This window comes from Zosterops lateralis (genome assembly GCF_965231275.1).
Source record: "Zosterops lateralis genome assembly, chromosome: Z".
NCBI classification, from domain to species: Eukaryota; Metazoa; Chordata; class Aves; order Passeriformes; family Zosteropidae; genus Zosterops; species Zosterops lateralis.
In genome coordinates this window covers 6,339,380-6,356,847 of record NC_139800.1, presented here as the reverse complement: position 1 = coordinate 6,356,847, position 17,468 = coordinate 6,339,380, and the positions used below count along the sequence as shown (strand labels likewise).

Here is a 17,468-nt window from a genome sequence, read left to right as displayed (position 1 = left end):
AATTGCAAGCAACTAGCATGTGTCTCACAGCAATGAGACCAGATGGCCTGAACCTTTTTCTGCGTCTCCAGTTAGGGGTATTCAGTCCATTCCCTGAACATTTGCTCCAAGGACAGGCTCTAGGAAAAGGCAGACACTACAAGCACTAAAAAACCTACTACAGCTTTGAACTTAGAGTGCAGATTCACATGAGAGAGTAGAATAATATACTTAATTAAAGAATGGGGGTCTTCAATATGTACGTTTTTAAATGTTTGCAACATTGAACCACCCTCTCCCTTAAAAATGGCTGTATCTCTCCTAATCCAGTTGTTTCATTGCCAAAGCAGGCAGGTTCATATTTTCAAACAGAAATACAAATGCATCTTCTGGCCAGCAGATAGATATCCTCTCTCACAAATTGTGTGTCAAGCAGGATCTCCAGGGCCACTGTTCTGGATTGCATCTCACTCCCAGACACTGCACAAACAGGGAAAGCAAACACGCACCATTAGCATGGGAGTGTTGAACACAGACATCCAGCAAAAAAAAGGTCCTGATATAAAATTAAAAATGTTTGCTAAACCAGTCTTTCCCCTGAGCTTTCCCAGAGAGCCTCATTCCTGTGCATTTACTTTCCCCAGTCCTCCTCCTCCCATTTCCTTGATAAAGGTCTTATTTCAGTCTTGTGTATCTGCTACCACAAGGCCAGCCACATCCATTTACAGATACTGAGCACTATTGCAATATGTGGACCTTGGGACTGTCATACAAGGGAACACTGATGCAACAGCAACCACATTCCATGCTCCTGGAGCCAAGTGTCAAAACCACTTCATTTCAGCCAGACACTGGCAAAAGTCTGTGGGGCTCCTCAGACGTGTCCCAAGGTACTTCAATCCCCACAAAGTTCAGAAAAAGTCTCGTTTAACCACAGACACAACATGGCTTTGGCATTGAGCAAGTGACTACATGTGCTGCCAGAAAGTTTAACATTCAATTTTCTGCTTATAGGTGTACACATCCTGCACTCTGCTTTTAAACCTCCAGCTTTCTATGGTGCCATCACATGGGACTTCAGTAGAGGTAAACATTAAAAGACACTAAGTAATTCTGACATTACCTTACTGTATGATGGTACTAAAGCATGAACATCTCTTTCCTAGTAGGGTCATTTAACCCTATTTAACCCTGTGCAGAAAAATAACATCTCATTTTATCTTAACTTCATTATAATAGTTCAGTATGTTTAGAAGAACAAAGGAATGGACTTGAAGGAAGCAGATGAAAACCCAACCATTTCCATTTAGCTGCAAGTGTTGCCATCTTTGATTACAAACATGGAATGCAATGTATCAGCTTGTTGCTCAACCATTTCCACCAACATTTAGCTGCTGGTCTCACTGTCTCCAGCATACTTGGTGTAATTGCTTAATAAAATTGTAACTGTTTGTCGTTGCATTCTTTGCTAGCTAGTCAGTTCAAGGCACAACACCTTTTCCCAAGATTCAGGTGCTCAAAAAACACCATTAAAACTCTAGGTGCTTTCTATGACCTTAAACTTTTAGGTCAACTTAGACAATTAACTTTAGTGCTCTTTATCCACTTTTTTTTTAAACACTCTTTACTCACACTCTCTATTTACTAATAAATCCTCAGTCTAAGATCCCAAAAAAGTCACAAATCTAAGGAAGTAGACTGATGCACCCTGAAGAGGCACTGAACACCAATTACAAGCTATTTCTTTCACTTACAGGCCATATTATCTCCACATGCTTAATCCAAACACATTAGCATGGTCAAACTTCAAGGCAGTTTTCAGAAGATTACATTGGTATTGCCTCTTGTTGGAAGGTTTATTTCATTTACATATGTTTACAACAAGAATTACATTTTCCATGTGGGCTAAAAAAAAAAAATAATTTTTTAATGCTCAAGGCATTCAAAACCACATGGCACATTTGAACAAGATTTCCAGAGATTAGTTCACGAGAAAAAAAATAGCAAAGTGTCAAGGGATCCTTTGCCACCTTTATCCATTTACTAGTTTCTTAAATATAAAACTTTTAATTTGAATTCTATGTATTTTGACACATTTATCTTTTGCCTTGTTCATTTCACCACAGTTACTTTAACCTGTTTGCTTTATATTAGTAATATACATTGAAATCCTAAATAAAAGAGCCAAAATTTTACCATACGGATTCAATTTCCTTACATTTTACCTACTGTGACCTCAATTCAACTTAACAAGAGCAGACTGTAAACGAAATAATGAGACAGAGAGTTTAATCTTGCCAGGCTAGTAAAATGCACTATGAAAGACAGAAAAATGCTAGTGTCTGTAATGTGCCAGGTATCAACCCTGTAATTAGATATAGTCAGAAGACAAATGCAAGCCTTTTGCCTAAAAATGCCATCAAATATTTTCTCCTAGTGTTAGGCAGTTTATATTTTTTTTTTTTTCTGAAGAGAATTGCACATATACAAATAAGACAAATGTATACAGACACCTACATAAAAGGACAAGTAACTTGTGGGCTCTAGAACTGTGATTATTATACAAAAAAAAAAAAAAAAAGTCAGCTAATCCAAAAGGCATTAATCTCTATGCAAGGAGTTGGAATCAAGATTCACAACAATTTAACAGGAAAGGTGACTGTGCCTGCAGCCTTCTGCAGAGCCCCCAAGGTAACTTTCATTGTGTGCAATCACACCACAGCAGTGCCTGAGGCCACAACCCCACCCATTAACATTGGTGGCAGGGCAGAAAGCCACTGCAGAAGCGGAGTGGAAGAACAGGAAAGTGGGGCTGGAGACCATTCAGCAGAAAGGGCAGGGCACAGACAGAACTCACTGCAGTGGCAGTGGGAAATCCAAATTCGGGCTTGTCTGCCCACCCCGTGCTCACACACACTGCTGCCCACACCTCCGTGACACTTCTCTCAGCTATTTGAATAGCAAAACTGACCTAGCAGCTGTAAGATCACCCCTAATTGTGTTGTTTAAGACACCTCAGCCAACACACAGGGCCAGAATAAAGCACAGGCTCACTGTAGCAAAGAGGGACCCCAGGGGCTGTGGAAGGTAGGCGTGTTTGACAACAGCTACTGATGCTTCACCAAAGGCAAACTACTCGAGGCCCACGATGAAGAGCATAACACAAAGGTTTTCTGCTTCTGTTGTTACTCCTTGGTAGAAATTCAAAAGACAGGTAGCCATTTAAAGAGTAGGTAATTAAGATAATGCCCTGCAAATGCTGCACAGGTTTTCTGGCTAAGTCAGGACCTTGCCCAATTTCTGTTTTAGTCTTGAAAATGCCAAAAAACTCATCTGCATTACAGCTTGAGGCCAGAACAGTGATTCATAAATACATTTGTAGCATACCTGTGCTACCCAGGGGCTGGTTAGGGAAGGCTACTCTTGCATGCAAAAGAGGAAGACAAGAACAGGGACAAGGGAAGTGAAAGAGAGGGGAAGGAATGGGCAACTCAGACCTCCCGAAAGAAGTTTAGGAGGAAAGAGTTACCAAATTAATTGAATATTCAAATCATTGGTGAGCTGAAACAAAAAAGCCTCCTATCACCAAACTCTCAGTACAGTAACCAACTGAATGAAATGTGGTAAGGTGTAGCTTAAAGAACAGAAAATAAGGATGACAGGCAGGAATTCTGGAATAAAAGAGAATCTGGGGAGAAAGCTGTGTCTGAGTCACTAAGTAACTCAGACTGTAGAGCTGTAGGAGTCTAGGTCTGAACCATGAGGCTCCAGAGGACTGAAACACCTGTCTAGGAAAAGCCATAGAGCAAGAGTACCACTTAATCACTGACTAAATTGGAAATCACCATGAGAAAGACTGCAGTGTAGAAACCCTCAGCCTTGACATCTGGTCTTCATTCTTCCTTTGACAATTCATCATCTCCTGGTTCTTTCACAGCCAGTCTGTCGCAGGGTCCTTCTACCAAGGTCTGAATAAACCATCTGCTCACTTTTTCCACATTCTGAAAGGAGCTCCAGAAAACACCTGAAGTGTTGCAGCACATTTTTCCTTCAAGATACAAATATAATCACGTGAATATACCATGAGGTTAAACTGCAAGACCACATCTGTCTCTGCCTGCCTGGGTTTTCATTCCTGAATAATTATTATGGCCACAATATCTTCAAAATCTGTAATTCAAATTCTTTGACTTATAGGCATAATGGATTTTTTAAAATTTTCTTTTGTTTAATCTTAGTGGTGAGAAAGAAACTTGTGCATTAGGGATAATAGAACTGAAAATTCAGTTGCAGCTACAGACCCAGGCAATGAGATTGAGTGGTTTAAATACAAAAATGTCTTCAAATTCACAAGAACATAAAGAAATGCTGTATGTTGCATAATACTTATATATAGATATGGTAAGTTTAGTTGATGAGCAGGACCCTTGGGGACCCAGAGACAGAGAAGAACAGAGCCATGGCAGTTCCTGTCCTGTCTCCAGCATTCCTGGCTCCCCTGGGGAGTCAGCTGAGCTGCTTGTTGAACAAGTCCCAAAACTGCTGTGCATTCAGTAGCTGCTTCTCCAGCTGATACAGCCCAGCACAAGCAGGAACCACAAAATAAAGGGTGGAGGCACAACATCAGGGTCACAAGCTGGAATCTCACTCCAAAACCTCTTGGCTTTGTTGGCTGTGCTGGTCCACACAGAGGTAGAAAGGCACAGTGGATGGAGGTGCACCTTCTTTGTTCTTGCTTCATGGGTGAGATGACAAATTCTCACAAGTGGAAGGCAGGTGCAGTGTACCTGTGCAGGTACTCAGTTCAGGGGCAGTGCCAGGCCAGCAGTGACCTCAGTTATCACTTGAGGCCTGCTTGGCTGCCTTCACTATGCAGTAAGTGTTTGCAAAGTACTGGAGCTGATAGTTCTGGCTCCAGGGTAACCTCCTGCCTGTAGTCCCTGGTAGGTCACTTCAGGAGAACAGGCACAGGCAAGCAGGAAGAGCTCACAGGGCACTTGCCCACGGGGCTTCTGGGCAGCCCTGACCCTTATTTCTCATTTGCATACATATCCAGTAATATGAATTAATTTTTCCTTCATCATCAAGGGTTAGAGCCACAGGAGAGAGCAAAATCACAATGTTTGAGCCTTGACTAACAGACCTTTGAGCAAGGTTTGAAAAGAGCAGGCAGATCTTGACCTTTTAAGTCAGTACATGTTTACTGAAACTCGAAGCTGTTCTGAGTGACAATGACATTGCACGTATCACTGCAAAATCAGATACAGAGTGAGCTAGATATTGCTCCTAACTTATCAATAAACCAAGTACTTTCGTTTCCAGGATGTCTTTGACAGCTGCACCCAAAAGATAATTTTTTTGCCGAAACCATAGACTCACAAGTTTTCTGAGTATCAGTATTTGTTCTACTAAATTTTCTCTAACCTGAGAGAAACTTTGTCCATAACCAAAAAATTAAGTTATTCAAGATGCTATTTACTTGTCTACCTTATAACCCAAAGTAATTTCTTTAGAAGAGCCTCCTCATTACCTTGAGCACATTTCCTCTAATCAGAGAATCATAGTGACAATGCTAATTATCAATTGTGTAAAAAATATCAGGAGCATATCAAAGCGTTATGTAAACACCCCAAAACAAGTATTTTGCTTGAAACAGCAATATTAAGACCACCAAAATAAAGGAAGCACAACTAGGACTCAATCACTGTTATGGCAACAACAGTACAATAATATACATAAACTTAACACCAAACCAAGTCATGTGTTTGCAATTTTTGAAGTCTCTATCCAAAAAAGAAATCTGCACGCATAAGGGCTGGGCACAGAATTTTGTAATCTTTTGTATAGCTGCCTTTTGTTCTCTTTCTTTAAGTGCTTCTTCATAAAAATCAAGACTTTTGCTCAGCTTGTAACAGTTCTTCTTCCAAGTTTTGCCCTGGTTTCCAAATCACACTCTATGGACAGTTTCCTTACAATGAGGCATTTACTGCTTCTAGAGTAGAGCAGAGTGAAAATACAGCTACTCCACCAACAGTACCTTGCCCAGGTGAGGTTTTACCATTCCTATTCTGTGTGGTAACCATTTCTGTGTAGACCCATTGTCATAACAAGCTTTGTTCACCAAAATTATTCCTCTTCTTCCCAGCCTCCACACTAAAGAGTGTTAAGCAGGAGCATATGTGAAATACCTTCTACCTAATTTGTGACAGTTTTCATACAAATGGTCAACTTTCAAGGAAATCTGTACTTTATAACTTGAGGAAATCATATTAAAAAACTTGATCACATATAAATTGGCATCTGAAATGTGCCCGAGAAGCTGTTGGAGACAACTTCTACTACTGCTATAGGAACCCAAAATTTTTAGCTGCTCATTTCTTTGTCCTTTTGGGGAGTCCAGATAGGCCTGTCAATGGGACAGCACTTGCAGCCTGGACAGAAGCAGCCTACCAGTCAGCACCTTCCTGACACAATTTCAGGAAAAATACAGATGAACATTACAGAAATGTAATAACAGAACACCTGTTTTTATCAGAAACCTCTGCAAGCATTTATGAAGCTACTTAATTTTGTTGAAGAGAGGGAACAACAAAACAAACCAAACCTCCCCCCATTCACTTCCCCCCAAAAAGAGGAAACTACTAAGTGTTATTGCCATGGTTCAGTGTTATAGGAAACACCAGCCCTTGTTTCGCCTGTTACTAACCACAGTACTAAGCAAGTTGATTCATTTTATTCTAGGACAGCTCATATCTCTGTAATCTTCAGCAAAACCATGTGGTACTACTTCTCATTTTCTGTGTGTAGATATAAGTTGGAGCACAAAAAGCTGATTTTACAAGTGGTAAAAAGTTGGGTTTTTTCTGGATTATTCTAACCCATTTGTTAAAATCACCACCATCACTACCATAATCAGAGGTGACATAAATTAGCAGGCAGTCCTGGAAGGTAAGATGTCCATCCATCCACCTTCAATGACCAGCTGCCATGTAACTTCATAAGCCCAGCCAAGGCTGGTTCTTCTCCAGTGTCCACTCAGTGTCCACTAAATATTAGTGAAGAAATCTGTGCTCTGCTGTGGCCTGAAAAGCAGTGCTCAAAACAATTTCTTAGCTCAGATGTAGTGAAATTGTGTTTACAGTGTGCCTCATTTTAAAACAGCTGATTTTTTTTCTCAGTAAAATCTTTGCCCCATATTTCCCTAAATATAATCCCTGCTCTACCTCTGCTCATGTTCCTTTTCATTTACACCACAATCTACACATGCTGATATTTATTCTGCTCTACTGTATTGAGAAGACATGGAATTTTAGAACTGTTTACCATTGAATAGAGACCATCCAGACAGTCAGAGCTTGGATAGATCAGTTGATCTCAAACAAACTAAAAATCCCAGAAACAAGCAGCACAATACACATCACAAGTTAGATCTCACCCCCACAGTTTTGAGGCCCCACAAGTCAAGAGCAATTTTATCAGCCTCAAAAAAAAAGTTGAAAATGCATCTTGAATCTCACTTTGTGTAAAAAAAAGCATTTATCTTTCTTGTTTGACTAGTCTAGAACTCAAACTCATCAAATTTTCTTACCACTGTAGCACAGCCTGGCCAACACTGCCATGCCTTTACTGACATGGATTTGTGAAATTACAGCACTAAAGAGAAGATTACCTCAAAAACATTTATATAATTCAAGACTCCCTGGGCAACAGAGAGCTGAGAGCAGCCTCAGCCATTTCAGGCAGACAGGGCACAGGGGTGTCAGCAGCACCAGAGCAGAGGCAGCTGGGAACACCAGGGGCATGCAAGAGATGCTCCTTCCTGTGTGCCCCAGTCTACCCTCGAGTTCTGCTCGCACCTTTTCCTGCCCACCACATGCACACTTTCCAGACCTCTCTGTGCAGTAATAACACAATTTTAACTTGATCTGCCATTCCTCCAGGTGCTGGAGCTCACCCCTGCTCCAGCTACTCCATCGTGCTGGCAGACCTGCCTGCGGGCTTATGCTGCAAACCAGGCTGGGGACCTAATCCAGCCAAAAATAATTCCATAGGAGGAGTCAAGGTCGCTTCTTCCAGCAGCAGACTTGACTGAAAGCACACTCAAAACCACAATTTCAGGGTGCGGTTCCAGAGCAATTTTAACACCTCTAAATTCTGGCTACCACAATCCCACCTGGCCAGAAAGTCCCCCTGCCTCAGCCAGTAAGTGAAGCTGTGAGACCTGCAGTCACCCCCTGCACAGACCAGAGGTGAGTGCAAATCCACAATGCAAATCAGCTCTGCTAGAAGAGATTAGCTTCCTGACAGATTGGGTATTCATGCTGGCAAGAGGTGAAGCTGTCTTCAGCAGCATGACAGAGCAGGTGAAGATAAAGTTCAGACTGCAGAAACCTCACCAGTTGCAGCAGTCAGCAGCAAGGCAGGAGATGGGATCCCAGTGTAGATAAAAGCAGTTAAAAACAACATCTTATCAATGATGTTGACTCTAAACACAGCATCATGTTTTCAAAAAAAATTGTGTCCTGGGTAAGTTCAAGGTTTTTTTGCCATGATTCTAATACTTCAGGCAGAGTATTAGGCACAGGTAGCCCCAGTACTCATCTATGATTCCTCAAAACGTATTTGAAACAACACCTTTAAAACACAAGTGAAACATTTGCCGGCCTAAAGTTCGACCCTACAACTCTGTGGAAAAGCATTTGCCTTTATAAAGCACACTTCTGTACAGAGTTTGGGCAATTCCCATTCCTGCTGCTTCTGGATTAATCTGTGCTCTCCTCCCAGAAAAGGAGGCTCCAATCCCACAAATGTAATCAGTTTACAGAGCAGTTTTATAAATCAAGCACAAATGAAGGAGGTTATTATTCATTTCAGGAGGAACAGACAGTAGAAGATTGATAGCATGCATGCCTACAAATTCCTCCATACACTTTGGAGCCTGGCAAGAGTTGTTTTAAACACCTTGCTAGATGACACCAAAGCTTTTACTGCACTTTCAAAGAAGCAGGTCAGAGTCCTCAAGAGAGGGCTGGCACAGACCACATCCTTCATCACTCACTTTAGCAGAAGCCTGCTAGATGCATGCAGGCCAAGATAGGCACCTGAGATGAGGACAGTAGTTTCTAACAGCTTTGGAGCCTGGCTGGCAGACAGGGCAGGACCACACCTGGAGGCAGAAAGTCTTTATGGGCTAACAGCAGTTTGCCAGCTGCTGTGAGTCAGAGCTCCGAAGTGCTCCTTAAATCTGATTCCTGAAGAATTTATAGCTGGACAACCTCAGCTTGGGCAATAAGTGATAACAAAGAACTGACACAATCCCTCTGGATAAGCACTTCTTGCATATTCATTTGAATGAAGCAGTAATTTCACACTCAACTCAGCCACCAGCACAGGTTCTAAATGGCTGTTTATTTCAATTAATTATTATTTTTTATTTTCCTAATGGCTTACACGTTTCAAAGGGTATTTAGAAACTGAATGTTTCACTATGCAGAGTTTATAGGAACACCATCTGGTTCAGTATCCCATTCCCTCCTTCTCCTGCCACCTTACAAAGGCTGTTGGCCACCAGACAACACACTGCAGGCACTGCCTGCCCCACCAGCCCTTCACTACCATGGGCCAGGGGCACTCCTGTCCTGTGCCACAGCAAATGGTAAAACTCAGCTGGAACAGTGCCAGAGCAACCTGCTGGCCTGCAGCACAACCCTGTCCTTGTGTCAGACACTCAACAGCCCCCTTCTCCTCCCAGCAGGGAAAATAAGGCAGTCTGTGTTCAGCAAACCTCTCCACAGCCTGGCTGGCACCGCTCTGAAGGGGACAAGGCTGTTTTCTGAAGGTGAACACCAAGTGCCAAGGTGCAGGAAGTGCTGACCCATGAACGGGCTGTGGAGGACACGGCTCTTGTCTTATCGAGGATCAGCAAATGAAGTGTGAACAGCAGGGATCTCTCCCCAGGATGGAGGCACCTGGCCCCTGCCCCTCCAGCCATGGTCCCCAGGCCAGCGTGGGCGCTGCTCCTCCCCTGCCCAGCACCTGCACTTTCATTCCACAACACGCAGTAGTTCAAGGATACCTGCTCCAAAACAACAACCAAACAGCCTGAACGAGTGAAGCAAACACAGCAGGTTAATGATTTCCTGCGAGGAGCAAGCACAGGAGAGCACACTTGCTTATCATCACACTGAAATGTGACCCACCAGTCCCGCCTGTCACTGACAGGCTTGTTTTTTATTATTTTCTGCCTTGCATGTGGGGTTATTCCTAGTAAAACGTAGTCAGCTTGAATCAGCAACAGTATCAAGCAAACTCTGAGCTGGAAAAACGTAACTGAAACCTCACTTCACAGAAGAGGCCAGCTAAAAATCTGCATACTTCCTATTCCCTGCCTCAAGTATCGGACTGGATGCAGCACACTCACATGTGCTATAAATCCTGTTTCCAGAGCAATATTAATATTTCCTGTTCCAACAGCATTCAAGTAGCTTTAAGCATGCTGTAACACAGCTCAGTCCTTTCTTTAGCAGCAGACTTCAGGGGAGATGAACCTGCTTTGTACAAAAAGCACAGAGAGAACCACCCCTACCAAGTGAATTATGTGCACTTGGTTAAACAAAGCAGTTAAACCTTTTGAGTTCTCATTCAGCAGTTTAATTATTAGCAACCTACAAAAAGAGTGGAAGAGATAAACAGTGTATTTGGTTGCCAAATAACACCCATCAATAAAAAAGGAGAAAAGTGTTGTCAGAAGTCAGAGGCACTACAAGAAAGCATACACTCAAAAGAATATATATGCATAGGACACAGCAATTTTTTTTTTTTTTTTTTTTTAAGTTTCAAAAAACTTTACAAAAAAACAAAATCCCATCTGTTTTCACTTAGGAAAATCCTATGGAACTTTTACCAAAAGGCATTTCCCCCTTTTTAGACTGAAAAACAGCCATTTGTTTCCCTGCACTTACTAGACATGCAGACAAATTTATAGGTTTTTTTTAATGTTAAAAGCTTTTTGAAAACCACTGGTTTGCAAACTTCCACATCCTGCTGAGCAAAGAAGCTAGGTGCAGTTTCATAGAGAGGCGTAGGCTCTGTTTCACTACAGGTTTTCCCTGCCTGTCTCCACAGGCAGAGCAGCACTCCCTCACGAAGCTTCATGCTGCTCACATGTCTCATCTCCAAATTCTGGTGCCAAACAGTAGCAGTTCTGGGAGCCAGCACCAGATGTAAAAAGCAACGCCTTTATTGCTGGACACCCAAGTGTGTTTCCCCCTGTATTAACCCATCATCCATGCCCAGTGAAATTTGCTTTCTGGCCTCAGCAGCAGAGGTGAAGGTTTATCAGTGTCTCCAACAGAAGCATCTGCTGATGTTGGAGCATCTAGCTCAGTAGACAGGGACTCAGGGCATGTATTAATTCAGCTACTCTGAGCATGTTAATGCCTAAAACCCTTTTTAAATCCAGACGCTCACAGCCTTACTCTCTGTAGCTTCACTACGTTCCTGGAAGTGCAGTGAAGCCATTCTGACAGTTCATAGAAACTTAAAAATTTGTTTCTGCACACAGATTTCTGGGAAAACTAGCTATAAAGAAGCTGATAGTGTCAGGAAACGAGCATTCTCAAAGATACACCACTGCCTGATTTGCTATCTTCTCATGTTCAAAACTTGATGTTTAATCTGTGAGGCACATCTGAGAATACTTTTTTTGTCTTCATAATCTTCCGCAGCACCAAGCATTTTTGTTTTAAAAATGGCTCACACCTCTAGTTGTAATCCAAATCCCAATTCTCTGCAGCTCTGTGAACCTCTGCTTCCGATTGTGCTGGGATTGAGAAATAAACCAGGCAACAGCTGTAGCCAGACTGGAAACCACCACGTAAATTCAGTTGCAGTGTGCCTGTTAACACAGTTTCGGTGGTATAAGCTTGCTTCCTTGTAATTTTATGTTCTCACTTGAACTGGTACTGGAGATAAATATCTTTCTGAAGGGCTCAGTGGAGCACCAACAGAAATCTCTTCTGCATCTCTTTTAAGCTATCAACAGCAAAGCAGAGTTGGAGACACCTTTCAACAAGTGGTCCAGGAAGCCACAAAACTTTCACCCTAATAGGCCAAGGAAAGGCTCTGGGAATTTGCCCTGAGCTCTGATTCTCCCATGAACCATGCTCATGCTGAGCTAGCACCAACCCAGAAAGGGGCTGTTTCATTTGATTTCATTCATCTATTTCCAGACTTTAAATACGGAAATGATTGGCTCTAAGATTAATATTTTTCCCTAGTTGTTCTTTGTGGTACTATGTCAGCAAAGCTTGTAATGTACAACTACTTTTAAGTTCAGGCTATGTCTTCTCAGTTACTCACTGTGCTAAAAAGTCTAATGCTCAGGGAGATTTCCCCAGTGGTATCCATCAGTCTATAAAACGCAGCCAAAATTTGTGTATGCTTTCTTCTCTAGTTATCAAAATGAAATGCTACTCATAACCATGCACCAGTTTATATAGGATCTGGAAGAAAATTATGATAGTAAAATCCTAGCATTCTTCAGAGCAATACACAAACCCTGTTAGGAGCTTGAAGCCAAAGTCAAAAGTCCAAGTCAAGTTAAATGTTTAAAACAGTTCTAGATTACTAAAGCAAGGGGTCTTAGAAATTTGATAGCCTAACTTGGACAACTTATTAACTGCTTAGGAAATCCAACAGAGATGTGGTGTTCTCAAAAAAGGAACTGTTTAACAGAAATCCAAAGTGAAGTTTTAGTTATGTAGGGAACCTACAATTTATGATGGGTTTTCATAAGAACCCAGAAATCACTAGTGTAAGTTTTCTAGTTAGGAAGCCTTCTCTTTTTTCATTTTTTCAAGGTGCTGGGTTTCTTTGCTCCTCAAAATGGCAGCCAAATGCAGTGCAGAAAAATCATATGTATTTCTCTAGACACAGGCTAAAACACCCCAAACATGCACCTCTACTTGTCACTACAGACAAGGCTATGGCTTGTTCTTTAAAGTATGGAGTTCTCCATGGAGTTGTGGTGTATTTTTGTTAAATATTGCCATCCACCTGGCATATTTAAGGAGCTTTTGCCTGGTCCCTTGAAAGGAATGTAGCTTCAAAGGTCCCTGCAGGAAAAATTGCACTCCAAAAATAAATGGATGCAGTGTGGCACAGCAGCCACAGCCTCTCACTAAGGGAAGGACTGAATAACTAGTGTCTCCCAAGCAAGCAGACCTTACTGGTCAGAGGGGAGCAGCATTAGAAAAGACAAGTGTAGCCTCATCCACCCGAGTACCTGGGGCAGGGAGACCTGACACCAAGAGTGGCTGCAGCTCAGAACATGAACGTCTCCATAGTAACCAGAACAAAATGCTCTCAAACTACTATGACAGAGCATAAGCACTGAGAGGATAAACTGTATCTTCAAAACTACATTTAGCATCCTTAACATGGTCATAATAATTGAGGCCTATAATGCTTCAAATACTCTGAGCAGCTCTGGCAATAAGGTAATTCATCCTCAGCATCCAGGCAGGAACACGACTCAAAGGATGAGCCCTTTTCTTTAAGTCAAAGCCTAATCTTTGACTAGATCAGAAGTCATGACAGACTGACTTTCACCTGTCCAGGCCCACACATTCTGAGACCAGCCAGGCCAGATGTACACAGAGAAGCCCCTGCTGCTGGAGTCCTTATGGGCATACAACAAATACTTCTGCAACTCAGGCAAGTGGAGAGTGTCCAAACCGAGGCTGGAGCACATGCTGCACCCCTGGACACTGCCCACCTACACATGCAATGGCACAAGCTATCTGTGCTGGCTTCACAAGCAGAATATTCACCTTTACCAACACAATAGCACCGAGACTATGTAACCAGTGAACACACACCTTCACAAGGATTGCATCCACCTACTGGGTAAATTCAAAAATGAGACCTACAGGCAGGTTCCCCAAACTGCCCCAACAGAGGGCATCAAGAGGGTGAATCTGTCATCAATCAGGAGAAACGCTCAGAAGACCATGGCATTCTGCAAGCTGGAGGTCTCACTGACAAGCATCACTTTTTCCACTCGCCCTAGGTGGACTCAAGGTGGCCCCTAACACTGTTAAGGAGTTTTATGTTTCTTTCTAAAAGGAGGTTTCAAAACCGGTTTTAAACAAAGCTGCCACGATAAGAACTGGGAAGTTGCTCATTAGACCGCAGGATGCCAAGGTTGTTGTGAACTTTGCAAATCATTTGTGCGTTGCCGTTTTGCAATGCCAGAAGTACCAGAGGCATTTCTTGCAGGAATGGCAGGGCTTGTGCTGCTGTGCCCCACAGGAGCCAGGAAAAGCACAGGCAGGTGCAGGATCCCAGCACGGCCGGGAGAGACCAGCAGCAGGAGGAGGAGGAGGAGGAGGTAAGGTGCTTCAGGGGTTTTTTCTTAAAACATACGTTTGGGAGTAAATACACCCTCTCTGAAAAGAGATGTCTGGTACCTGCACGGTCTATCCCCCCATCCTTAAGAGTTGCAAAGGTCTAAGACAAAGTTATAAAACTAGAAAGCAAAGGTTTAATTTTATAATCCGAAATTCCTTAGCGATAATCCAAAGGTTACCAAATTACAGCCTGAAACGACAGCCATAACTCGAGTTACAAAGTTACAACACAAACCCCTACCTGTAACACCAAAGCTACAACGCCAAAACCCTAAACTCGACCTCTACTCCGAAACAACTCCCGAGCTGCAGCGCGGAATTACAGCCATAATCCATTCACAAAAAAAAAAAAAAAAAAAAAAGTTACAGAACAAAACGCAGCGCCCCGTGAAAACCTGTTCAAAACCCAGTCAGGGCTGGGGCTGCGAGTTTAACCTAAAAGCAGCCGGAGCGCTCTGCCGGGGGGTCTGCTAGGCGGCTTTGATTGAGGAATCAACCCCTCTCAACTCTCAGCATTAAACCGAGCGAAAGCAGCAAGGCGGCGGAAACAACAAAAAAAAGCAAACCCCCTAAAAAAAAAGAAAAAAAAAAAAAAAAGAAAAAAAAAAAAAAAGAAAGGAAGCACTCTAAACAAAGAAATAAAAAATATATATATAAAGAAAGGTCCCGGAACGCCCCCCCAGGAGCGCACTCACAGCCATAGCGGGGCCGCTGCAGGGACGCCAGCTCCTCATGGTGCATCCTGCCGGGAGGGACGGCTCCGGCCCCCGCCCGCCCTTCTTATGCCGGGCCCGGCCCGCGCTGATTCGCTGCGCCCGCGGCCGCGCCCGCCCCGAGCCCCGAGCCCGGCCCGGCCGGGGCCACCCGGGAGGCTCCGCGGGCCCGGCGTGTGCGAGGGAGAGCGAGCGGGGCGGGGAAATAAAACAGCCAAAGCTGCAATGGGGGGAAAGAAAGTGAGAGAGAAGGAAAAAAAAAAAAAAAAAAAAAAAAGTCCAGATAAGTAGGTGTACAAAAAAAGCACTGAAAAAAGAACTAATGAAAGACGAACAAAGAAATAAATAAGAAAATGACCTGCTCCCTGAAAAAAAGCCCCCAAAATTAAGCAAATTAAAAAACCTAAAACAAAAAAAAAAAACCCTAAAACAAAACAAAAAAAATCCCCAAAAAACAAACAAAAAAATCCCCAAAACCCAACCAAACCCCCAGAAAAAAAAAAAATTAAACTAATTTAAAAACCTAAAACCAAAAAACCCAACAACAACAACAACAAAAAAAACACCAAAAAATCCCCAAAACCCAACCAAACCCCCAGAAAAAAATAATAAAATTTAAACTAATTAAAAAACCTAAAAAAAAACAAAACAAAAAAAAACCAAGACAAAACACCAAAAAACCACAACAAAAACAACAAAATAAAAAAAACAAAACCCAACCAAACCCCCAGCCAAAAAAAAGAAAAAAAAATTTAAACAAATTTAAAAACTACCAAAAACCAACCAAACAAAAAAATCTCCAGAAAAAAACAAATAAACAAAAAATCCCAACAAAAAATTAAACAAATTTTAAAACCACAGAAAAAAATCAAAAAAAACCCCAACCAAACAAATCCCCACCAAAAAAGAAAAAGAAAAAGAAAAATTAAACAATTTAAAGAAACACAACCCCCCCAAAAATAAAAAAAGCCAACCAAACAAAAAAATCCCACAAAAAAAACCCCAAAAAAAACCAAACAAAAAAAATCCCCACAAAAAAAAAAACACAAACCAAACAAAAAAACCACCAGCAAAAAATTAAGCAAATATAAAACACACAAAACCTCCCAAAAAACAAACACACAAACAACAAAAAATCCCTACCAAGAACAAAACAAAACAATTAAAAAATTAAACAAATATATAAAAAAACATTTAAACTCCTCCAAAACCAAACAAAAGCTCCCCACCAAAAACAAAACAACAAAAAATCAATCAAATAAAAAAAAAAAACCACAAACCCAACCTCTCCCCCCCAAAAACTGACAAACAAATAAACAAAACTCCTCAAATAAACTACACACACACAAAAAAAAAAAAAAAAAAAAACCAACACAGAAAAGCCCCAGGTCAGAAGGTAGGAAAAGAAGGGAATAATAATAATAATAATAATATTTAAAAATCAAAGAAAAAACCCTATCCTCACCAAAAAACAAATAAACAAACAAAAAAAAAAAACACCAAAAAACCCACCAAAATCCACAGCCCCAAAGCAAAGGAAAAAAAAATCAACAAAAACCACCCCAAAACACAACTGCCTCAAATAACAACAAAACAAAAAACTAAACCCCCTGAAATCATAAAAAAATTCAAGACCCAAAGAAAAAAAAAAAAAAAAAAAACAACCAACAAAAACCCCAAACAAAACCAAAGCAAAATCTCCAACCAGAAAACCAAAAAAATAAAGCAGAAATAAACTAAATCCACTTCCCCTAAGAGTTAGCAAAGCAAAGCAAAGAATCCCAAGATAAAAATCAAAAAAGAAGAAACCTTTCCCTCCCAAATGAAGGAAAGAACCTCAAACCAGGAATCCATGCAAACCCCCTGAAGAAAAAGGGAAACAAACCAGAAAACACCACCCCAAACCACCAAACAATTTAAATAAACCAAATTCCACAGTGTAGAAGACCAAGGAACCTCCCCTATGGTGTTTTGGCAGAGCAGACTCTGAAGAGAGGTGAAAAACCAAGCCTAAGACTCCCTCCTGCAGTTTTACTCTTTTGAAAAATTCTCACTCCCCACAAGCAGTGATTTTGCCAAACCACAAGGCCACCACCATGATCTGCAGGGCACCTTTGGGGCTGGGTGTACTTATACAGACCTGGCCCCTGCTGGTGCTCCTTTCCAAGGGGTTTTCTGAGGGAGGTAGGCACATTCCTCCATTTGACACTCCTCTCCAGGGTGTCTCTGTCAGACAGGGCTTGATTTTGGACAGCAGAGCAGCAAATCCATGAATCAATGATTCATGTGTTGTGGCCACAGGCTCCCAGGTCACCATGAAATGCACCTGAAGATGGTCAGAGAACAGAGGTTTCTCAAATGGATG

General features: G+C 41.8%; 1 protein-coding gene across 6 annotated transcripts in view; it reads right to left on the bottom strand.

The window, feature by feature from the left end:
• The window catches only part of IQGAP2 (IQ motif containing GTPase activating protein 2), a 130,088-nt gene extending 113,030 nt beyond the window's left edge, over positions 1-17,058 (bottom strand). For 2 of the 6 annotated variants that reach the window (XM_083884506.1, XM_083884507.1), the window contains exon 1: positions 15,086-17,058. In XM_083884506.1, coding sequence (XP_083740632.1) covers positions 15,086-15,131 — 46 coding nt within the window. In that variant the 5' untranslated portion in view covers positions 15,132-17,058. The remainder of the gene's footprint in view (positions 1-15,085) is intronic. The other 4 variants (XM_083884508.1, XM_083884509.1, XM_083884511.1 and 1 more) reach the window with 3 other exon arrangements.
• Between the last annotated feature and the right edge of the window lie 410 nt (positions 17,059-17,468).